This window comes from Gossypium hirsutum, chromosome A02, assembly GCF_007990345.1.
Source record: "Gossypium hirsutum isolate 1008001.06 chromosome A02, Gossypium_hirsutum_v2.1, whole genome shotgun sequence".
In the NCBI taxonomy this organism is placed as follows: Eukaryota; Viridiplantae; Streptophyta; class Magnoliopsida; order Malvales; family Malvaceae; genus Gossypium; species Gossypium hirsutum.
The window spans coordinates 28082049-28107759 of record NC_053425.1 but is presented as its reverse complement, the minus strand read 5'-3'; the positions used below and the strand labels follow the sequence as shown (position 1 = coordinate 28107759).

Here is a 25711-nt window from a genome sequence, read left to right as displayed (position 1 = left end):
CTTTTACAAATAGAATACCAAAATCATCGATTTCTAAAATTTCATGTTTTTTTGTGAAATTAAGTTAAATATTCGATTTCACCAGTTTTGAATGATTTACTTAAATGGTTTCAAAAGTATGTCTGAAAACTACGAAAGTTTTTCTAGGCCATTCTGGTGGTCAAAGTAGCTTTTAGAATTCAGCCTTAACGATTGGGCCGGGTTTGGATGGTTACAAAATTGGTGTTGTCTATCCGTTAACACCTTACTCCAACGCAATCTAGATTATAAGTTCGAGAGATAATGAGTTCTTGTCGACTCATTGGTTTAATGGTAGATCGAGAGATCCTACTTGGTTAGCCACTAGTTGATTTAATAAAACCCAAAGTAAGAATTAGTTTCGACCGCCGAAGTGAGTTTATCTACCATGCTTAAAATTGATTGAGTCAATAAATTAGTTTTCCATCTTCATTTTCATGCAATTTATTTATTTTTCTTATAAAATATTTTTTCTTCACTTTATATTTTATCGTAATATAATTTAATTTAAATACTAATTAGGTCAATTAATGTGGAAGTTATTATTAAATTAGTATTCGCTTCTCATGGGAATGATCCTCGAAGTACTTCCATACTTCGTTGTATAAACTAATTACAACTTAACCCGTATAGTTGCGGAAACTACCTAACTTTTATATTTGTTTGCAGGATTTACACTCTAGATATTAGTACATCCAGAGGTGATCAAATTGTTGGTGTTGTTGTCAGGGAGACAACGTTACTAAATTATTTTTAATTTTTACGTTCAATAGAATAATTAGAAAAATTTTAAATTATAGATATGATTTTTTTATTTCTCTTTACTAACATTTTTAATTTTCGTGGTTTCAGTGTATGACTCACTGTAGGGGCACACCTATAGAGCCAACCACTGATCCAAAAAGAATATTTCGTAGAAATCATCAAATGCAATAACAATAGCAACAACAACAGATGCAAAATAATCTACCTATTGTAGACCCGCTTTTTGACAAACCTAACATATAAGACATACCTGACTTACCACCACCATAATTATCGTTACACCCACAAATGGATCAATAGGAATGAACCTTAAGAGACTATACACTACCAAATTTAGATATGGTGCATGGCAGCACTACAGGGCCAGCCATCACAACAAATAATTTTGAGATCAAATCGACAATAATCCAAATGATACAGAATCATCTACAATTCAGAGGAACAATGATGGAAGACCCAAATCAACACTTAAAGTAGTTTCTCCAACTTTGTGATATGTTTAAATTCAATGGAGTCGCCAATAATGCTATTTGTCTTCAGTTGTTCCCCTTCTCCTTAATAGATAACGCTTTCTTTTAGTTAGATTCGCAGGCACTAGGATCTATCACAACATGGAACGAAGTTGTGGAGAAGTTCTTACACAAGTTTTCTCTTATTAGCAAGACTATCCAACTCAGGAGGGAGATTTCAACATTCAAGCAATTAGAAATAGAGAGTTTTCATGAAGCTTGGTAACAATTTAAGATGTTAGTTTAAAGATGCTCACATCATGATATGTCGATTGGTTACAGTTGCAGATGTTTACAATGGGTTGGATGCAAATGTAAGATCAAGACTAGATAGAGCAACAGAAGGAGCCTTGATGAATCGAACATATGAGGATACATATGATCTTATTGAAAACATGGCGATGAATTTCTGTCAATAGCCAAACGAACAGTTTACATATGGCTAGAAACTGTCTATGGTAAAAGTTGTTCAATAGGAGGATAAATGCCAACAGATCTAGGACAAACTTAATCGAATAGAGTCAACATCTAAAGGATCTTTAATATTTGGCAGAGATAGACCCTGTGACAGCCCTAATGTGACCCTAGTCGGAAAGTGGTTTCGGGACCACAAAATCGAGTCGTAAAAATAATTAATTGTTATATTCTATGCTTATTATGTGTGTACATGCATATGTGGACGTTTCATTCCCTAATTTTGCCAATTGCATGAGAAATTATTAAATAGGGATCAATATGAGACATGGTGAAATATGATAGACTACTTTTAAATGGTTTATTAGTGCATGTCAACACAAGGGTGGACTTGCATGTCAAATTGCCCAATTTTCTTTATAGTGGCCGGCCAAGATGGGTGTTGATGGCCAAATATATATGTTTAATTAGTTATTAAAATAAGAAATGGCATTATGTGAGAAAAAATAATATTAGTGAAATAAAGTAAAGAAAACAAAGAGGAAGGAAGGCTCATCTTTCATCTCCTTCATTGCCGAAATTGAGAAAGGAAAGATTGAAAAAAAGAAACCAAGGCATTCGGCCATGGCTAGTTCAAAGGAAAGGTATGCATTGTGATTTTATTCTAATTGATGTTGAGATTAAGTTGATAAGTGTATAGTCTAGTTAACCCATAGCTAAATTCGTGAATTCATTGTTGGGAGATAAGAATGGAAGTTGCCGTATGTATGGTTATATATGCACTTTGGAAAGGAGATTTTTGGGTGTTATTTGAGTTCTCTTTATGTATGTATGTGCATGAGTATTCGGTCATGTTATAGATTCATGTTGAAAAATGTTAATGCTATATGTGTCATATAAATGTACTTGTGAATGAACTTGAGAATATCTAAATTATAGGTTGGAGGTGCCGAATGTAGTGTTGGATGAGTTTTAAAGAATAAAAATTTAGGTGACTAGAGGTTAATGACATTCGGCCAAAGGCTTGTGTGCTAGCAAAATCGGTATAAATGTTGTTCGATGTGTTGAATTGAGTAAGTTAGATGTTGGAACACTTAAGGATTTGGCATCTCTATGACATTAGATATAAGTGTATGAAAGGCTAGGTTTAAGTAGTAAGGCCGAATAGGTTATAGATAAGGCACTTGTGAGTCTTTGGCCAAGCAATTTGCAAATTAGATTAGGGTTCTTGTGACATTTAATGTTGAGTTTAATTTGGTATATTCGGTCATCTAATTAAGTATATAGGTGATGTTGAATTTAATCTTGCACATTCGGCTATATGGGTGTACACAATTGTTATACTATCCTTGATTGGATTATCGACAATAGGGTGATAGTATATGGTTGTTAACCAAATAGTTCAAAAGCATGGGGTAGAAAGATAAGAATTGGCCATGTGTCTCCTATGCTATGAAATCATTAATATTTTGATATAAATATTTAGCAAGACGGTTAAACTAGTTAATTTATCGATTTAGCTCAAGAAGTTAAAGGTGGAGAGGCAAGCAAGGGCAAAGGAAAGAACATCGAGTAGCCGAGTTGGAATCGTTTTCCTCAACATAAGGTAAGTCACCAAGCATATATTTTGTATTGATCTAAATAGACATAATGTCTATGTAATTATGCCGAATGGAATGATAAATTTATATACATGTATGCATGTGGTGATGAAAGTGTTGAATGAAAAGAAAGGAGGTGAGATGTATTGAGTTGTTGATTTCGGCACTAAGTGTGCGGGTATAAACATTTATGATCATGAGATTGGCACTAAGTGTGCGGGTTTAAATTGTACAGCACTAAGTGTGCGAGTTTGATTATATAGCACTAAGTGTGCGAGTTGATTATATAGCACTGAGTGTGCGGACTTAATATATATTTTTGAATCACTATGGACACTAAGTGTGTGACATTATTGAGTTGATCACGGACAGTGGATCGGGTAAGTACCTTGAGTTCATGGCTAATAGGCGCTATGTTTATATTTGGAGTTGAGCTTGGTAAGTTTGAACCTATGTGACAATTATAATTGAAGTCACGTACATAAGATTTATCGTGGAATAGGTGAAAGGTCGTTTAGTTGTATGATTGTAACGAAAATAAAATGATGTAAGAAAATGCCTCAAATATCCTATTGATTAGTATATGGAATGTGAATGCATGACTTGGTATGAGATTGAACCGATAGGTCTAAGGAACTATGGCATGGTTCGGTATGGATGGAGTAACTAGCCTCGTTCCATTTTGTTTCCTCTTGTGATAATGTTATTAATGGATGGTAGTGCATTGCTTATGACTTACTGAGTTACATACTCACTCGGTGTTTCCTTGTCACCTATTTTAGGTTTCTTGGACTCGTCTCTTTTTGCGTGATCGGGCCGTCATCGAAGTCATCACACCAGCTAGCAAGTTTTGGTACTTTCTTCTTAGTCGGTTTAGGAGAACATTTCGGCATGTATAGGCTATTATGTTGTGTTTGAACTTTGGTATGTAAACTTTCAGCCATGCGAAAATGGCATAAATGTTAATTTGGACTATGGGTCCTATGATACTTAGTTATAAAACGTAGTAAATGGGTTTTATAATGTGGTAATGACTGATATTGGGCCAATTCGGTTTTGGTTGAATAATAGTTGAGGCCTAATCGATTTTTATGCCATATGTCATGGTTGATTAACTTTGGTGTTAAAATTCATGATATGGCACTAGTGTAATAGAGAGATGTTTCTCAATGATTAGCCTTTGGCATGGCTAGTCATGATCATAATTTGTGATATGCATGATGAATTATTAGTTAGATCAAGGAGATATCACGAAATAGGCATAGTTGCTTTAGTAACAGATGCTGGCAGCAGCAGTGATGTGAGATTGAAAAATCAAAAAAAAATAGTAGGAATGGAATTAAATAATGAATAAATTATGTAATCGAAGCTAGATGAGTCTATTTTTATATGGAAGAAACGAAACGACCATATGAGCTGTATGTTAGGAGATAATTGAACCCTTGTGAAATAGGACCAGAGCGATTTCTGGATCCCCTGTTCCGACTTTAGAGATTCGCCATAAGTTAATCAGAGACAATTAGAAGTCATGCCTTATATGTATAGATTCCATTTTGAGTCTAGTTTCATTAGAAACAAATGGCATAAGTATTGAAGCTCTGTAAAGGGAGATATCTAAGTCGTAATGCACAAAGGTCAGAGTAGTCGAACCCAGGAACAGGGACGACTTTAACTAATAAACTGTACCAATTGGCCTGACCAAAAATTCTACAAAAATTCTACCATATAGATATATGAGCCTAGTTCCAGGGAAAATTTACGGAACTGGATTTCGAGTTTCAGAACTCAAGATATGATTTTTAAAGCGAATAGTATACAGATTGGCAGCTTGTCTGGGAAATTTTTAATAAGTGGTTTGAAGTCTGTTAACACCTCGTGTTCGACTCCGGCGACGGTCTCGGGTTCGGGGTGTTACAGACCCCTTGGTCAATATGTAGATGACCCAGCCGAGAACGTGAATTACATCAGAAATAGTGGTGGAAATCCCTATTCAAATACTTACAATCCTGGCTGAAGAGATCACTCGAATCTGAGATGAGGCGAAAATCAGGGAAAGGGTAACATTTCTAATCCTGTTAAAAAAAATGCTACTTACCAACCTTCATATATTCATAAACCTCATGAAAAGGACAACCCAACTGACCGTAGTGTATCTGGTGAAAGACTAGATCAAATCAAGGAAGAAATCCAATCAATGCAAACTAAAGTGAAACAGGTACAATCTTAGTGCACTCAAACAACGAAGACATTGATGAAACTCTAAGATCAAATGAGCCAATTGATGAACATGATGGGAGATATCAAAAAGTAAATTAGCACTGGGATCCCTATCAATACCTAGAATAATACTTGAAGGGAAGGAAAAGAGCACGTGAAAGAAATTGTGCTCCGTTCGGGTAAAGTTTGAGTAGCCCGAATAACCTCACTCAATAAGAGAACGAGGATGTTGATGATCTTTAGAAAGAATCTTATCAAAACAATGATGTTGAACAAGAAACAGAAACGGTAGCCACCACAGTAGATGAACCGAACAAAGAATGTAATAGCCTGTTTTTTGTCAAATCAAAACAGTGGTTTGGGAACCACAAATATGAAATCAAAATATTTATTTTATTATTATTTTAATGTTTACAGCATGAGTATATGATTTTGTGAAATTTTCATTAAGGAATTTTATCATTTGGTTGGTCAATTAGATAAAAAGGACTAAATCACGTAAAGTGAAAAACTTGAGTTCTAATTGCTAAAGGTGTCTAATAGCTATAGAACCTTAAAGTTAAGGTCCTTAAGTGGTAATTAGACCATTTTTATAATAAGTGGACAAATTTGGACATTAAATGGATGATTTAAATGATTTATATTAAAGGTTAATTTGGTAATTTGGTTAATTAAATAAGTAAAATAACAAAACCACAAAGTGGTCATCTTTTTCTATGTTTTCATCCACAGAAAATTAGAAGAAGAAGAAGCCATAGAAACATTCTAGGGTTCGGACACTTTAAAAGCTAAATTGGTGAGTGATTTTGACTCGGTTTTTAATGATTTTTGTGTTTTTGAGGTCGTTGCAACTTAATCTAGCTAGCCCAGGGACTATTTTGCAAAACTGTTAAAGATTTTGAATGATGCCATTGATGAATATTTTTTAAGTGAATTATAAAGATATTGATGAATTATAAAGTTTTGTTAAGTGATTTTTAGTGGAAATGCAAAATAGGGATTCAATTGAGAAATGTGTAAAGTTAGTGGTTAAAATGTGAAATAGATGAAAAATAGGGGTTACTAGGGGCATAATAGTAATTCGGCTAGCATGGGTATATTTTGAATTTCATTAATTTGTGATTTTATGAGATAATGACTAAATTGTGAAAATGTGAAATATTAGAGGCAAAAGTGTAAATGTGTTTTAAAGTGTGTTTTGGACTAAATTGAATGAATAGATGATTAAATAAGTTAATTTTGAATATATTTAGATCAAGATAGGAGAAATACAGACTTGGATTGGGGAAAGGATAAAATTATCGGCTAATCGACTTATTTCATCGTTTACACATCCGAGGTAAGTTCATATGTTATAATTCCATTTCAAATGAATTCTATATGCTTTGATATAGTATAAATTGTGATTATGTGACTATGGACACGTTTGAAAATGATTTTACGATGATTCGACAGTTGAAATCCTGGTTGAACCTTAGGAATATTTTAGGATATTAGTGACATGTCATTAAGGGATACATTGAGTTGGGTTTGGGCCATGATATAGCATTTCGGGTGCAAGATATACTGATTTAGCTTCGGGCCATGCATATCAGAACTTCAGAGATAAGTTACCTTGATTTAGCTACGGGCCATGGTATAGGTACTTATCATGTGAGATCCTTGAGTATCCGAATTCTATTCCGAATGGTTCAACGGGTAAATGTAAGACGAGAATGTATATGAGATTTTACGGGATGGTACATGTATGTGTATAAACTATTTTAGCATTGAATCAAAGATATGTGGATGAAATTATATAGTTTGTGAATGAGCATATGAAAGGTTTGTCCGTTAGTAAGCTTTATGTTGTTTTATTCAATTTATTGAATTATATTTGTGAGATTGTATTAAGTTTATTTCATATGAGCTTACTAAGATTTATAGCTTACTTTGTTTATTTTTCCCATGTTTTACAATGTTATCGAGCTAGCTTGGATTCGGGGATCGTCGAAGATTGCATCACACTATCTACCTATCACTTGGTACCTTTGAACTTTGGTATATTAAGTATATGTAGGGGCGAAGCCAGAAAAATTTTTTAAGGGGGCTGAATGAAATTTTAATTTTTTATAGTTTATATCTTTATAATTTGTAAAGGATTAAATCAAATTTTTATAATTTTAAGGGGGCCAAAGTGTAATTTTACCTTTATTAATTTAAAATTTTAAAAAAATTAAGGGCCTAAAATGCAATTTTACATTTTAGGGGAGGCCGAGGCCCATGTCAGCCCCCCTGGCTTCGCCTCTGAGTATATGGCATGTATATGGATTTTGAGTCATTTTGGCTATGTTTTGGTAGTGATATTGGCCATTTGAATTGGCTTGTAAATGTTTATGTTTTGGTTTGTAAATATTTGGCGTAATTTGGTGAATTTGGTTATGTGCATATTTGTGCATATATGTTGATGTTTGAGTTCATGGATGGATATGGGAATAGCTTATATTATGAGGCTTGTGGTTATTGATATTATATATGTTAAACGGTTGATATTAGATATGACTTATATTTGTGAATTGGTGCAAAATGTATATGTTTGGCAAAGGTTAAGTTAGTTGGTTTGTATGTGTTTTGGTATGTTTTAATTGAGTAAGATTTTGGGTTATAAGCATGTTGGTTGTTAGAATTGGAAATGGTATGAATTAGATTTGATTGTGGCTAAATTGGATATTCATTTATGCTATAATTTTGTAACACCCCTTACCCGTACTCGAGACTAGGATAAGGTACAGGGCATTACTGTGCACGAACATGACATTTCCGAAAAATTTTGGACTATAAAATTTTGTTTGAAATTAAAACCAATCAATCATATTCATAATGTCCCTATTATGGACTTACGAGGCCCAAAAAATACATTGAGAATGGTCTGGGACTAAACCGAGAACTTAAGAAAGTTTTTGGAAAATTTCCTAGGTTCCCGTGTACTTCGCACGGCCTAGACGCGCCCGTGTTGTCGCCCGTGCCCAAAAACTCGAGCATTCTATTTATGATGTTATCATGCATTTAGGGACACACGGCCAATACACATGTCCGTGTGCTAGGCCGTGTCCTCCACACGGTTGAGACACATAGTCGTGTCTCTTCTCGTGTGTTTACTGCCATGCATTCTGACCTAAAAATTTTAGGTGCAGGGGACACACGGCCATACCACACGCCCGTGGGGCTGTCCGTGTGTCTATCCGTGTGGACCTTTTTGGAGGCTACCAATCTAAGCCAATGGTCACCCTCAATAACCACTCATATTCGTAAACCTCAATGATGTTTAACATGGCCTAAATATGCCCAAGTACTACCATAAATGGTCTACTGCATGTTAACCTCATCTCATCGCTTATGCACATGCTAATTTATCTTCTTTGTATTTAGGATTTTCATCTCATTCGAAAACACATTTAGACTTGGCTCATTGTTATAACTCATTGTCAATTATGACCAACCCATCCCAAGTGATTTGGCCACATTTCATATATCTATTTATAATATACCATATTTAATCATCACAAGAACATTTAACTACAAACAAGCACAATTAGTAGGTCATAGCCTACATCAAAATGAGCCATGTCTTACTACCATATACAAAAAGAATAAGTTTAATATTTAAGCCTTTACATAGGCCAACCAATGACACACATCACAAGATAACCAAAACCTATACATGTCATTGAAACAAAATAAAGTATCTATATAACAAAGTAAAACAAGTTGATAGTGTTGACAATTCTTCCAATCTTCACGAGTCCACGAGCTTTATAAAACAGGGAAAGTAGAGGGGGTAAGCATTAACATGCTTAGTAAGTCCAGAAAATGGGAAATTAAACTTACCGGTTATTTAGCATGCAATCATATAAGACATTCAGGCCAAGCATTCATAGAAAAATTTCCTATCACATGTACTCAACCATCAAATTATTCTCATGCTAGTAGAATATAACATCCTTCGTAGATGAGCTCATCAATGCACACATGTCTATTCCCATTTAACATTTTAATCCCGTTGAATTTCTTGGAATCTCGATGGATATCTCGTTTACCATCAAATCATGCAAGTGATCCTTTAAATACGCACTCCCATGAACCTAACTTTTATGGCGGGATTACCAGTCCAGGCTAAATCCCCCACAACGTAACTCACAGAGTAATGTCGAGATTACCAGTCCAAGCTAAATCCCCTACAATGACATATACTCCTACGAGTTCAGGTCTGAATTACTAGTCCAGGCTAAATTCAGATCCTATTCGGATTACCCGTCCGAGCTAAACTGTCAAAGCACACATATTCTTCAGGATGCTAGATTCGTTTTCAAGTAATCCATCAAACATCCCTTTTTATTCAACTGGGACATTTCATCATAACATTAATATTTCATGAGTTGTCATACAATAAATATTACTATTATAGTTCATACATGTACATACATCTTTAATGTATTTAAAGATAGTTTACATTCGAGTTACACGAACTTACTTGGTAATTGCTTAGGTTTCGTATTTCAGTAATTCTGAAACCTTTCGTTTTCCACGATCGATCTTGGAAATCGGTTCCTCGGGGTCTGTATCAATAAAAATAAATTATTAATACCTCATACTATTTATTTCGAACCTAAAATTCACCCTCGGGAACAATGACCATTTTGCCCCTAACATTTCAAAAGTTTACAACTTGGTCCCTAGGCTCGTAAAATGAAATACATGCAAATTTCTTAGTTACCCAAGCCTAGCCGAATGTATTATAAGCTCATACTAGCCCACATTTTCCTCTATTTCACATTTCTACCACATATTTTTGTACCTTTTACAAAAAGGTCCTTTTAGGGGTTTTTCATGAAAATCACTTAGGAAAATATGTTTAACACACATCTAACTTTGATATTCCCCCATAAATCATCAAAGAACAAACATTTCCCACATGGGTCATTTTGAATGCATGAACCCTAGCTAAAAATATGGGTGGAAATGGAGAGAACATGTTACAAGGATCTTAAAACTAAAAAGAACATTAAAAACGGGGTTAAAAGTCACTTACTATTGAGCTTGGAAAGTGAAGAAACCCTAGCTATGGTGTCCCTTGGAATTTCGGCAGCAAGAGAGAGATGAATGGCTGATTTTTGCCTTCATTTTCCCTTTTTATTGATTTAATTGCCAAATGACCAAAATACCCTTCCTTACTAAACTTCCAAAATTTTCCATGCATGCCCATTTTTGTCGAAAAACTTAGAATTTTGGAAAATTACTCTTTAAGACCTTCTAATTAATAATCTAAAGCAATTTCATGCAAATTTCTTCTAGAATCCAAGTTTTGCAATTTATTCAATATGATCCCTAATTTCCAATTGGACACCTTACTCTAAGAATTTATTCATGAAACTTTAACACATGCTTGCTTTCATATTCTAGGCCTCATAATAATCCTAAAATAAATATTTTGACATCAGATTTGTGGTCCCGAAATTACTGTTCCGACTAGGCCCAATTTTAGGATGTTACAGATTTGGTGCAATTTTGGTTGTGTAGGTATATGCATATGTGGGTGGCAAAATGGCTTGGTAAATAGCCTATTTTTATCCACACGGGCGTGTGTCTCAGTCGTGTATGACACACGGTGAAGTACATGGCCGTGTGCCCCTTGGTGTGGTTTTAGAAATCAAGTCAGCATGCTCCACACGGCCCCATACACGGGCGTGTGACTTGGCCGTGTGGCATAAGTCAGTATACCTTACAAGTTTGGCATGGCCTAGCACACGGGCATGCGTGGCCATTTTTAGGGCACATGGGCTGCCACACAGGCGTTTGTGTTGGCCGTGTGACCCAAGTCAGAGAGTTACACAGGGTCGAACATAAGCTGGGACACGGTCATGTACTCCTATTTTGAATGTCTACACGACCCGTGACACGGGCACGTCTGGTGGCCTTGTGAGGCACACGGCCTGACCATACGGGTGTGTGTCCCCTGTTTTGAGAAAAAAATTTAAGTTTCGTAAAAGCTTTATAAGTTATCGGTTTAGTCCCGAACCACTCCTAAAGCATGTTTAAAGCATCATAGGCCCTTATTAGGGACATTGATTGAGATTGAATAAAGATTGTATGTTTTGATGAAAGGTATGTGAAAAGTATGTTTAATTGTATTGTGAGTCTAGTAATGCTCTGTAACCCTATTCTGGCGATGAATACGGGTGAGCGTGTTACAAAAAAACTGTACTAACCGAGGTACCATTCCCTTCACGACTAGAGGATAGACAAAAATGGGATGAAGCGGAATTTGTAAGTTTTCCAAACTTACAAGCCTTTTTCAAAAACACTTCACATATTTGTACTTTACCTACAAGGCTTCGCACATTCACACCTAGCACGTTCATACCTTGCCCTAAGAAACTCTCACACTTGTACAATGTGTCCTTATTCAAAAGCAACGAACTAAAAATAACATCTACTTCGTTCCTACAATTTACCTTTTCATATTTTACAAAAAAAATTATACAAAAGAAATTCTTATAAAAAAACCTCACCCATGACAGAAACTTCATCCATACTTTTGTTCTAAACAATATAACCTTCACTTCAATAAGAAGCAATTGTTATGCATAAACATATTGAATTCTCCACAACCACTCTACACTTAAGAGAGCATCATTACATAAATCCCACAAAAAAACCTCTATACATAGAGTAAAAGGGCCAAGGAAAAAAAGCCTCTCCTTTTTCCCTCTCTTCTATGGGAGAACTCCCCTTTTTTGTTTCACTTATCTTCTCAAATAAGTTACAAGTCTATCCTTTTTCCGTTATACTTCCAACCCCATTCAGTCTTACGGCTCTTTGCTTGTCCTTACATCGAACCAAATGAACCATCCCCAACCTTCAAACTCAAATCTTGTATCAAGAATATACTTGTCGTGGATTTTAGTTATTTTTCCCTTGCCAATAAACACCACCAAAACTGTCATATAAACACAAAGATATTGAACACGTTATAATACATTTAATGTAATGTTTTTCTTTCTCGATATAATAATATCTAACAAACCTTCTCAAAAACCAAATACTCAACTGCATAGCAACAAAGAAACTTGGAAAAGCTATACAAAGTTCAAAGGATAAGAAAATGCCTGCCCCGACCTTTACCAAAGCCACCACCGTTGCCATATAAGAATCGAAAAGGAAGTGCATAAATTTTAAAAGAATTCTACTTGAGAAAGTTTACAATGCACATGCTACTAAACCGGTATGGCATCGTTATTCAACGTGTCTTCACATCTTAATACAATTCCCTCAAGGGTCCCAGGGAAGATACATTTGGCCCATTGGAATCCGATTGTGATTGGCTCCGGTGGAGGAACAATCATAAGCACATTGTCGTTTCGCTGAATAACTCCCATTACACTAACAGTGCTTCCTTCCTTGATATACCTATAAAAACATAAAATCATAATTTCAAAATAGTTTACAACATGATTCATGGTTTTTCAAACCAAATTATTGTAAGATTCAGGATAAACAAGCTTAAATGCTTTTCATTTTTCAGTATTATGAATGGGAGTGGGGCTGCTCAGGCTTGAACCCAAGCTTACATGCATCACAGCTCATTTTCTTGCCACCCAGCAAAGAGGTTGTTGACCAAGCTTAAATGCTTTTACTTGCCAACTCATAAAAAATTATCTACAACACAAACAAAATAGCATCTCATATGATTAAAAGTTACAGCTACAACTACTAAGAGCCACGCCTCGAGCACCCAAGGCTTCCTTGATTTAATTGAAATGAAATTTTCAAAAGGAATAAGTGCACATTCAACAGACTATTACAGTGTAAACTAGGCGAAAACCACAACCTGGTCTAAGTTGCATTTAACCTTCCCACTCAGCCTCAAGCTGAACAACCTTCCACACTTCCTTCTTAAACAACCCTAAATTTAGTATCATTTAGTTCATAGTTCAGGCAACACTTGGGTCAGCTCAGCCATAAATGAGTACCATGCTGATGCAAAAGACAGCCCAATATAACAAAGCTTGATAATTAACAATCCACATTGATCTAAGCTAAATGTACATCTTTGTGTTAGGGCTAGAGGTGGCAATTGCGCTGGTTTGAGTCAATCTATCTATCTTCTAGTTCAGGCTAATTCAAGTCTGGATTGTCTAAGTTTTGACAATTTGGAGTTCTAACCACTTCAGGTTGAGCAGTTTGAGTTTGAACAGCATATGTTTGAGTCATTCAGATGTGGACCATTTTGGATATGGTTTGTTTCAAATTTGGTCAAACTTAGGTTGATTACAGTTCAAGTCATTTTGGGTTTTAACAGGATCAGTCTCAACTTTCAATCAGACATTGCAGGTTTGGATTACTTTGGGTTCAAACTGCTTCAACTTCAAGCTGTTCTAGTGTTCAAATTGCCTTTGGCTCAAAATGTTTCGGATTCTGTTCTGACTTTTTCATTCAATTTGGAAAGAAACAAGTTCAGTCTTGGATCCGCCGAAACAGTTTTTCAGGTTCAATTAGATTTTTGCCCCCTCTATCCAGGCCATATTACATCAAGCTTCATTCGCCCATCCCAGCTTAAGACCCGAAATAAATAAATAAGTCACCTAATCCTTACAACTAAAGAAGAACACAAGACCTCCCATCTTGAAAATAACAAATTTTAGGAAATGACTTCTAAGAATTTAAAAACTCGAGAATAAGCCCTATCAGCCAACAATCTAATAGACTCTCAAGATACCATTTATTGTTCCTGTCTTTTTTTTTTTTTTTTAAGTGCCTGTGTCTAATACTCGTATCCAGGAATGAATATGGGGATGTAACCTCCTAGGATCCTTCAAATACATGGAAAAAGAACTTTTAAAAAATCTGATTATACCCATGTCAGGTACATACTCGCGCCGACACTCACACCCAAGTCTGAATAACAAAGCTTCCTGCAACATAGGCACTTAATATTATGGTGAAACTGTGAATTGGATAGAACATTTACCCCTCTTTCATTCGCATTACACGGTCATCACTTGAGAGGTTCCTTTCCCCCAACCATCTGACAAACTCCGGAGATAATGCTTCATTAGCTGGGTTGACATCTATAACAATCGAATCATCCACATAAGGAGTCACCCTAGCCGTATAGCCTGCTTTCACTAATGCTCTCAACCCAGACTGGAAATCCGAGATGTAGAAATCTACTGCACGCCTCTGTTGAAATGACATAAACAAATGTTACATTCAAAAGTATGACATTCAAGCTCAGATAAAAAGGTTTCATCTTCCAACGACTAAAATCCCAGGATGGAGTGAGTAAACAATACCCTCTTAATATAACAATTAGATAAATTTGAATTTAGAATACAGAAAAGAGAATATGACGACAATTATCCAGCTTCTCAAAAACAACAAAAAGAGATTTTTTTTGCCCAACTATATTGCAAAACTTATTTGACAAAGCTTCTTAACTACTTGGTGAAGCATCATGCTGATAAATCTGATAATTCCAAACATGAAAGAAGCCTAGTGAAGTACCGTGACTTGTTTTATGACTTCTAAATTCAAAGAAACAGGGAAAATAACAAATTCTCTTAAAAATTTAACAATTCAGTTACTCACTTCTAGCAACCGAAGTCCCCAAGTAAAACAACGATGAGTATGATTCGCAGCTTTGGAATCCCATCCTCGGTACTCATACAAACGACTAGATGTATAAACACATCTGGGAACTTTCTGGAAGGATGACTCAAGAGGTACATTACCACATGTTACCACCTTCAAAAATCACAACCAAGCACTTAATCAATGTCATCTACACAAACAAGCAGTTCAAATCAAATTATTTCAATGAACTGCACAAGCATAAACTACCGGTAATTTGATTTCCACTAGTTTGAAGATGTGCAACAGTTACAGGGGATCATATGTGCATAAAATAAATGCTTGTTCATGCCCATACGTGCATGTTTTTCATCCAACAGATTTAGGCCCATGGTAATTACAATAGGGCCTTTCTATATTACTCAAGCTCGAGGGTAAGTGTCAGATAAAGCTATGTGGACAAACAGGTATGGTCAATTATTTTTGAGTTTTTCCATATATTTAGAGAATCATACCCCACATCCATGTCAGGACATTAGTTGGATACAGGTACATAAGGAAAATAAAGAGCTGGAGTAGGGACATTGAGTCAACAGCTTGGCATTGACTTGAATTATATTTCTTCATTTAATACCAAACTTCAGACCACATAGATAAAATAAAAGGAATGCTTTACACAATTTAGGTTAAACAGTCTTAAAGTGGATTTTGTGATTGCTAAAGAATTAACATAAGATCCCAGGAATTACTAAAGGCTCAATCACATGGAATCGCTACATTGCATGCACATTACAACTAGATAAACTATATTGAATAACCTGGAATCAATTACGTGAAAATTTGTTTAGTCCTTTCAATCTTGATTAGTTAAAAAATATTAAGGATCATGGAAATATCACATCAAATAATTAAGTTAAATTACATACCCCAGATATTTTTACGAATTGCCCATTCTTTGCATTTCTAAGCTCTGCATTCGGATAACGAGCAATGAAATCTGTAATAGCTTTTCTCCTCCAACAGGAGTTCCAAACATATAATGCAGTGACAGCACTGAAAAGAACCACAACAACAAGAAGGAGAATGACGTTGTGAACTGCCGCAAAAATAAAACCACCAGCAATGAAACCCATTGCGAAAAGCAGTATCAGTGCCCAAAATATTGGTTTCGGGAAGTTCCTCCTGAAAGAAAAGTCATCATCTTGGCTAAGAACATTGACAGCCTGATTATGAACAGCAGAATCTTTTACTTTCATTGATCCAAAAGATTCCAGGGGACCAGATACATTCCGAGGAACCCCAGAGGAATTCAATGGGCCTGAAGAGATGGGTCCAGACGTAATAAGGCCTGTTGCAGGGAGAACAGGAGGAATAGGACCAGAATTTTGACGTCCACTCGGCATTACTCCACCGGATTGTGGACCTGATGATTTCTTTACAGGATCTCCATGTCTATTCGGTGGTCCAGAGTTGTTCGACTTCTTTAATGATGCTGAGCTGAACATGCCTCCAGTGGCACCAGGACCTGATGTGGTATAGCCTGCCCGAGGCGCTGCATTAGTCATGATTGGTCCAGAATTTGAAGCAGCACCCCCGAAAGATCCAGTCCTTGAAGGAACAGTATTTATAGGCCCAGATTTCCGGGACTTAGAACCATCCATAGGGATATCAAACATCTTCCCCAGTTCTCCGGACTTCTTAATATCTCCACCAGTATAGGGCATGGCCACTGAACTCATGGTTGGAGTCCTTTCTTTAGGCTGTTCTGGTCTGCCTGATACATAAAGCCCATTGCGGAGCTTATGAGATGGGAATCTAGAACCCATCTAGCTTCCTCTGTAAAATGCTGGTACCAAAATATCACACAAAAACTACTGCTAATAACTGCGCACATAAGAAACTCAAAGCCACCCTGGAAACACAGAAAGCAGAAAGGGGTTGGTCCATATGGGATTTGTCACATAGGTATCAAAAGGTGACTAGCTGATTGACACGAATGAGGCAAACAACACAAAACATGTATCGCAGTAGAAAGGAGAGCATAGATGAATATCATGCATGATAAAACATTATTATTCAAGCAAAATTCCTTGAACATATATGAAAGCAGCATCAGGGTTTCATAACTAGATTTTATCTAAGATTTTCATTTGTGCTAGTGCAGGAAGATTTTTAGCTAAACAGATAGGATCTTGTATAAGGGCGAAACACAATAATAATATGAAAATCTGGAGGATGATCAAAGCATTCAATGGCAGAAACATGCAAATTCAATTAGCAGGATCTCAAAGAAGATTAGACAAATTACAACAAACATCAAAATGATTACACCACTTTCTCTTAAGGATAGGACTTCTTTTGCCAAATATAGGATAAGACTTGAAAGCTAGAATCTTTGACAAGAGTTTGACAAGGAAGAATCACATAAACAGAGTCTTATTGTAAAAAAGAAAACTAACTCCAAGAAAATTCCAGTTCATAGCAATTAACCAATAACACTTCCATTATTACAGCTTTTTAGATATACCATTGCTTGCTAAATATCAACACACAGAAATAGAAATTAAGATCACTCATTTGACGCTATAAAATCCAAAGGTTCTACGATGTCCCTCAACAGCTTGTTAGATTTAATTTACTTGAGATTATTGCATTACAGTATAATCGTCACAAAGGCAACACAAATTTATTTATCAAACCAAGCAAGTAAAGCACAACAGAAACATGTCCTTGAACAAAGAATCCAAAACAGGGACCAACTCCAAATCTTGAATTAGACGGGCTGACTTCACATTTCAGCACAGCTACACAAACTGGATAAAGAACTGCTTAACTCAATGAATCCCAGAAAGCTTATGACTCGAAAATATTAGTGATCAGGACAGAAAGGGCTTCAAAATGTAACCTACAACCAAACAAAGAACCAAGGCTTGAAGCCCCTACCCCTTTGGCTAACATGGTTTAAAAAATCTGGCAGAAGGACAAGAAAATATTAAATCTCAAGATAAAAGCTGAAGGTATTCAAGAAAAGATAACCACTAGAAAGTTGTGAAACTCATGAAAGGAAAGGAAATAAATGTCATAGCTTTAATTAAATCAAGTAAAAAGGTAAAATTATCCCTACTCACTAAAACAATGAAAGCAAAGCAATACAAACATACTTCCATTGTTAAATTCTTATTAGACATAATTTAGTGGAGTCTTAGCCAATAGGAATGTATTCCTTGTAACTCAGAAAGCATATGGCATTCAATATATAGATATGCATGCTTGTAAATTCAGACAGTGAGAGAGGAAAACAAGTTCACGAACCAGACATCTATCTAACAACCACATTCAAACCCGGGTAAATATAAACACATCTTGATTTTGTACGGAAGACAATAGAAAGAAAAGGATCTGAAGGCATGGAGGAGAATAAGAATCCAAAGCTGTGAGAAAAATGCTAAAGGAAGGCCGTCTTTATCCCCCTATTGCACAGTTTCTTCGGAATTAACAGGATCAATTAAGTCAAAGTACTCATATTTTGATAGAGAATCACCATTTCAAATTTCCATAAAAGTATGTACCAAGTACCATTCCAGTCATCAACAACATAAAGAATCAAAATCAATCACCCAAATCAACATTCAAACAAAATCAAGGAAAGGGGACAAGATCCAATAACCGGCCATAAAGAGCTCCAAAATTATGAGAATTCTTATCCAATATTAGAAAGTTATTCTTTTTACAGTATTTTCTGAAAAAAGAACACAGCCCAAAATGGAATTCCTACTGACTAAAAGATGTAGACTTTCACAACTCTCTAAGAAAGGCATCATACAATAAAGAAGACATTCCTGCTACATTCACTTAAAATCTGGAGAACCAATTTTGCAGTCCAAATCAAAGAAGCAACGGATACCTATTCTAATTGTTCACCAAGAATTGATCAAATGGAGCAGATCTAAGAAGGAAACTTATATTACAAGCTTAATGAGCTCACCTAAAGGAACTTCTCTTTTCTACCTAGAGTCCAAATTATAAGATTTCGATTACATTTTTAACGTTTTTCAAAAACAAACCAAATGATTGTAACTTTTGTAGTATAAGAATATCAAAACCTTCCATTTTTAACAATAAAAGAAGCAAATTTACAGGCTGAACCACAAAAACAAACGATACCCAGATCTCCATTTGGAGTAAAAACCAAGAAATTGGGAAGATCTGAGGAAAGAGCAGAGATTAGTGTTGTTTTGTTGGGGTAGAGGACACAACTAAGAAGAAATAAAATGGCAGCATATGTAAAAGAAAAAAACAAGGTAAAGTAAACAAATACCTGAAGTAAAAGAAGAAAGAATCGATGAGGAAATGAGGAGATTTGGAGACATTATGGTTAGAGGAAGAAAAGAAAAACAGATACGGAGAAGAACAGGGAAGAATCCTTCCAACAAAAGTCCCACATTGTCTTTAAAAAGTCCTAAAAGATATTTTTACTGTTATCGTTTGTTGTTCATTTCGTACTCTCATATATATCATAACACCATATCGCAGCAATTTTTTTTTTCTTTGGTAGTACATCGCTGCAATTTTTTTTCACTATTTAGTTCTTACAGGAGTTAGTTGTTATTAGGTGAGATGATTTCACGAGAACTCGAAACTCCATGACAAATTCAGTCCATGAAAATTACTTAAAAAAATTATTTAATAAAATAAAAAATATATTGAAAATAGGGTAAACTATAGAAAACTTCACTCAACTATATTTGTATTCCTGTTTTGATCAACTAATTTTAAAAATTTTAAATTTAGATACTAATGTTTGAATTCTTTTTTATTTTGATCACCTACCATCAAATTGATTACATAAAGTCTTTTTCTAATTGGTATAATAACACATTTAGTCTTCAATACTTACTTATTCTATCAATCTAATTATAATTCTAAATAATTCAATAAATTTAACCCTTAAAATTTTTAAATTCTATCAATTTGATTTTCAAACTTCCTAACTAAAGCTTTCAATTTTTAAAATAGAGGTATTTCATATCTATTAATTGTTTTATTTATGGTTAAAATTATTCAATTCGATACATAACCCTTTTTGTTTATATTTGTAAGAAGTTAGTGTTAGAATTTAACTAAATGCCATTAAAAATAATAGAACATATAAATTTTAAAAATACAATATATAATAAAATTATATAAATATTTTAATATTTTAAAAAATTATTTTTCACTCTGGGTAGCATAATTTTAGTTTTAATTAATTTAGTAAATGATTTGACACTAAATCAGGTCATCAGTGATACGTATTGCTCATTGTGGATTTCAAAATTAAAAAAATAAAAATAAATAAAAACTTAATAATCTTGTATTTAGCTTATAAAATTTTTAAAAAAATTCATTACCAATGTAACAAAAGGAAATTCAATTAATTCTTTCAATTTTTTATTAAAAATAAATTTTAATAATTTTTTATATAATTATTTATTAAACAATTGAATTTTTCAAAGTAATATTTTTAACTCTCGATTTAATTTTAATTTCAATTTTAAGGACCAACTTCGAGGATTATTTCTATGTACCTCGAAGGAAATATCATATTGTTAACAACAATAATAAATGTAAAGTTTTTTTTAAAGTTTTTTCCATTGATTTAGTCAATTTTTTTATCAATTAAAGGATTATAAAATATTATATTTAGAAGAAAGTTGATAGAAAATGAAAAGGAAATAAAGTTTCAAAATAAAATCATTGGTATCAAGGATTTGCCCAAAAAACAACTCGTTGGTTGATAGTGTTATGAATATATAAATATCTTATTAAGTGGATGTTCATCAAAATCAAGATAAGTTTGGAGAAGCTTTGTAAATATTTTCATTGATTAATAAATACGCTCTTTCTTTTTCTCTCTTATTTTCTTTATTCTTTACTTTCTGTCTTTTTATTTTATAAAACGTTATTAGCACGATTCTCTTTTAATTATTTTTTTCCATAAGTCAATTTTTTTCCCTTTCACCAAGCCTTACCCCTTTCAAGCAACAACCAATGTAATAACCTGTCACTCAAATTTGCTACTCAAGTTGTTGTCTATTGCCTTCTAGAGCTACTATTATTTCGACCTTCACTTAAGGCCTACGCATTATGGGTAATCATTATGCAAAGAAATTTATAAAATCATTACATGATATGTTTTTCTCCTTTGTTGATTGATTTTTGGTAAAATTATTTTATAAAAAATATTATTACTTTAAGGTTTCTTTTAAACTAAAGATTTTTTTATTAAATTATAGTATGTATGATATTTGGATGATTAAATGATTATATTATTATTATTAAATATGCTTAAAATTATTGTATTATATCTTTTAAATTGAATTTATAAATATTTGATTAGAGCATCATAAGATTTTATAACATATATGTGGTATTGAAGTTTGGTACAATGTGTATAGGATAACTTTCAAGCATCGTACACGAAAATTTTGATTTTGTTTATTAAATGATTTTTTTACTATTGTATTATAAATGTTATTACGAAAATAAATTGTTTTACTACTTATAATAGTACTCTTGATAATAGTCAGGATGATAATAATAATAATAATGTTAAAGAATGTCATGTATATTTTACAATGATTTATTTATTATATCATGTTTATTATAATTGGAGACTAATCATGATAGATAGATTTTGATTTGAAATCCAAGCATGTTTTGCAATGGTGATTATAAAATAAAAAATCAATGGAGACATTTAGAAGTCTGTCCTACCATATTTGTTGCATTCCCCAAAGTGAATGCCAACATAAAGAAAATAAAATATATAATCATAAACAACTAAAAGTGAGAACTTATTAATAAATAAGAGAACAATGAGAGTTCTCAAGATAACTCTTTAAAGGGTAAAGATAACTTATGTTATCAATGTGATATGAAAGATTATTGGTCAAATATTTTGTTTATGTTAATATTCTTTGAGGAAAAATATGAGAATGTAGTAATGAATTCTATCATTACAAATAAAAAAAAATTATATGATTTTGTACTAAAACAAAAAAAATATTATTCCAATATTTGATAGTACAAAATTAGTTGAATGCTCCAGAAGAGTTAATATATCAATATCTAAAAGAACAAAATTGTGATTGTTAATGCATTGGTTTTAAAAGATATTCATCGTAATGGATCTCATATTGAGATTGTGAATGAGAAAAAAATTACATTTCATATGAATCACTATTGCTATAAATATCTATTTTGAAAAGATGAAAAAAAAAGGGGAGGATTGAGTTTTTGATTACTCTTGTTATTAAATTGAATTGATTGTAACTATCTTTGTGATCTTCATTTGTCATCATCCCTGTTAAGGGGTTGAAAGCAAAATGTTTGACTGTAAAAGATCTACTTAAATTTTGGAATAATTTAAAAGAAAAATGTGAGGAATAGAATATGGTAATTCTATCTAAAGCTCGTTATGGTTGGATGCACCTGAAGTTACAAATTTTTAAAACTGTGAGTATAACTTTATAGTATTCAAAATAAGTTCTCAATTAAAATAATGTGGAAAACTATTACTGATGAGAACCTTGCAAGAGGGAACTTATTCAAATTTTCATGATTCAAATGTGCATCTTATTTGTTCATGAAAATGAATATTAATTAAACTATTTAGTTGTTATAGTAGGTTTTATAATTAAATAATATATTTTATTAAAATATATCTAGTATGCAAATTTATGTTAACAAACCAAAGAATTTTATGGCTATTCAGATTTGATTTAGTTCATACATTTTATATTATTCTATTTGTTAATTATTTAGAGAAGTGACATGAGAAATTATAAATGAAATGTTCTATGTGTTAATTGGATTTTGAATTAAATTTCATACATGTTTATGATGATGGTTATGAAAAAATTACTAGTTTTTTATTATGATATATTTTTATGTTTAAGATGTGACGTTTATTGATATATTTAATATATGCTTGTTTTTATACATGACCTAAGCAGTCATTATTGATATAACTGATTATACAAAACTCTTGTTAAAAGAGTTTTTAAATGATTTTGAGTCGATCTCGAGACTTCTTGCATCCAAAGCAAGAATCATACTACTAGACTAAATGCTTTGCATTTGAAGATTTTGGCATATTCCCTGAAACGAATATTGCATATAATTATTTAAAAATTATATTTATTGACTTAGTGGCATTATAGACTTCACATTGATTTAGACATTTCTAGTAGTAAATGTCACAATAGTACTTATATGTAAATATAAAGTAAAAGGAATGATAGTAAAATTATCAATTTGTTACAATTTAGTACAATTGAAATGCATGTTAAAGTAAATTAGAAGTTTACTTATACAAATGCATTTACTATTGGCATGACCAGCTAGACCATCCTGAATCATAATTGAGAATTCATATGGACATTTATTAAAAACTTAGAAGATTCTTTAATTTAGAAAAGTCTCATTTGCTGCTTGTTCTCAATAAAAATTGCTTATTAGAAACTCACTAGCTAAAATTGAGATTTAATGTCTTGCATTTCTAAAATGAATATGGGCTCATTCATCCACAATGTGGATGATTTTAATATTATATGATTTTGGTAGATGCATCTACAAAATAATCACGTATGTGTTATCAACTTGCAACTTGTCGTTTGCATGATTGCTTGTTTAAATAATTAATTTCATATCATGCAATTAAGACAATTCATTTTGCTAATACTGATAAGTTTATATCTCAGTATTTTATTGATTGAGTTTGAAAAACTTTTGTAAAAGTTTGTTATTTATGCGCATAATGGCTAGAAATTATTGATTGAACGCCTCTAATTAATGTCTAAACTATTACTTATGAGAACTAAACTTCTTATTTTAATATGAGATTATGTTGATTTACGTGTTGTACACTTCAAGCTGATAAGTTATAAATACTCTTCATTAGAATCGGTTTTTGATCAAGATCTAAATATTTCTCATTTTTGAATTTTTGTATGTGCGTATATGTTCCAATTACTCCACCACAATGCAGAAAGATGAGTGAATCCTCAAAGAAAGTTGAGAATATATATTAATTATAAGTTTCTTTGTATTATTAGATGTTTTAAATGCATTGGAGATTCAATTATGACATGATTTGTGATTACAATTTTGTTTCGATAGATTTCTTGACATTAAGGGGAGGGAAATATAACTTGTAATGCGTTAGGGGAAGAGTAATTTGAACCAGAAGTTCAACAAGAATAACTCATTGCAAGTTAACTTTTAGATGTATTTACAAACTTGATGAGAATAACCAAGTGTTATATACCATCTAATATTTTAATTTGAATCAAAGTCCCAATAGGACAATCAGTTAGAATAAATATTAGATTGATCGGTTCCAAAGATGAAAATTCTTCTAGATGGTCATATAATGGAGGCGGGTACTCCAGAAGAGACCAAAGACAAAACTAATAAGTAAAACTCTAAAAGAGATTCAAGTACCTGAAACTGAAGATTAAAATAATGAAAGTAAAAGATCTTGATAAGTTATGTTAATTCAAGAAAATGTCAAACCGATAATAAAAGTGGTCGACAATGGTTTTGCATACAATATTATTGTTGAAATAATGAAATAAAAGGAGAATCTTGAATAAATCTATTGAAAAATATAGATATGGAATAGATTAGTCAAAATAGAAAGACACCAAGTATAATTAAATTCATGGAGCTTTTGGACCAGTAGTCCAAATATCTAAAGGTATATAGACAGTGAGGGTATAAATGGAGTTGTTTTGCAAAAGTAAAGTAAAAATATGAAATGTTTCACTAAGCCATGACATTGATTATGAAAAGATATGTGACAGCCCAAAATTGACCCTAGTCGGGAAGTGGTTTCGGGACCGCTAAACCGAGTCATCGAAAGGTTTGAATGTGATGTTTATTGTCTAGAATATGTAATCATGAATGTGTGAAAATTTCAAGCTTCGATTTAGTCGATTGCATGTGAATTTAGTCAATAGGACTTATATGAGAAAATTTTAAAATGTGATAGGTCAATGCATGAGGACCTATTAGTGCATGTGGAAGAAAAAGGGGACTTGCATGTCAAATTCCCCCTCCCTAATATGTAGTGGCCGGCCATGCTATGGGTGGAAACATGTTGGGAACATGTTGGCCTAGTGAGGTATGTAGGATAAAATATAATAAGAAGTATGGGGAATAAAGAAATGGAAAAAGGAAAGGATGTGTGTAATTGTTTCTTCCCCTCCCCATTGCCGTGAAAGTAAGAAAGAAAACAAAGAAAAAAAAGTGTCCATCTTTCTTCATTTCCCCTTGGCCGAATGTTCTAAGGAAGAAAGAAAAACAAGTTGTGTTCTTTGGTTCTTCTTGGCCGAATTGAAAGGAAGAAGAAGGGAGTGAAGCAATCGGTCATCTTAGGTCACTATTAAGGTAAGGAAGTTTGTACTAGCTTTTGAAATTTTAGTTGATATTGAGTGAGTTATCAAGTGATTTTTGTAAACCATGTTGAAATTTCGATTTTGGGGGTGAGTATGGTTTTCGGCTATAAAAGATTAATAAGGGTGATGATTGTGT

At 33.3% G+C, this 25711-nt stretch overlaps 1 protein-coding gene and 1 non-coding gene across 3 annotated transcripts; both read right to left on the bottom strand.

Annotated features, from left to right (window-relative positions):
- Positions 1-1452: 1452 nt before the first annotated feature.
- On the bottom strand, positions 1453-1559 carry LOC121217609 (small nucleolar RNA R71). Its single transcript, XR_005913758.1, has one exon. It is a non-coding gene; the product is annotated as a small nucleolar RNA R71 (small nucleolar RNA).
- A 10537-nt stretch (positions 1560-12096) lies between these two features.
- Positions 12097-19876, bottom strand: LOC107952053 (uncharacterized membrane protein At1g16860). 2 transcript variants are annotated; one of them, XR_005903601.1, is made up of 6 exons: positions 19452-19734; positions 16060-17045; positions 15152-15307; positions 14532-14743; positions 12612-12970; positions 12097-12500 (listed from the first exon to the last, which is right to left on the bottom strand). XR_005903601.1 is itself a non-coding variant. In XM_041079335.1 (5 exons), the coding sequence occupies exons 2-5, from the start codon at positions 16957-16959 to the stop codon at positions 12778-12780; spliced, it is 1461 nt and encodes a 486-aa protein (XP_040935269.1). In that variant the 5' UTR covers positions 16960-17045; positions 19452-19876; the 3' UTR covers positions 12538-12777. The 2 variants fall into 2 exon arrangements, 1 of the variants encoding a protein (XP_040935269.1); XM_041079335.1 differs by lacking the exon at positions 12097-12500 and having other exon boundaries at positions 12538-12970; positions 19452-19876.
- Between the last annotated feature and the right edge of the window lie 5835 nt (positions 19877-25711).

Bases quoted from the DNA above. Each gene is read 5' to 3' on its own strand.
- LOC107952053 (XM_041079335.1), bottom strand. From the start codon at position 16,959: ATGGGTTCTAGATTCCCATCTCATAAGCTCCGCAATGGGCTTTATGTA. The intron at 14,744-15,151 runs GTGAGTAACTGA...TCATTTCAACAG, and splicing joins GGGGACTTCGGTTGCTAGAA to AGGCGTGCAGTAGATTTCTA. The intron at 12,971-14,531 runs GTAAATGTTCTA...ATGTTTTTATAG, and splicing joins GTAATGCGAATGAAAGAGGG to GTATATCAAGGAAGGAAGCA.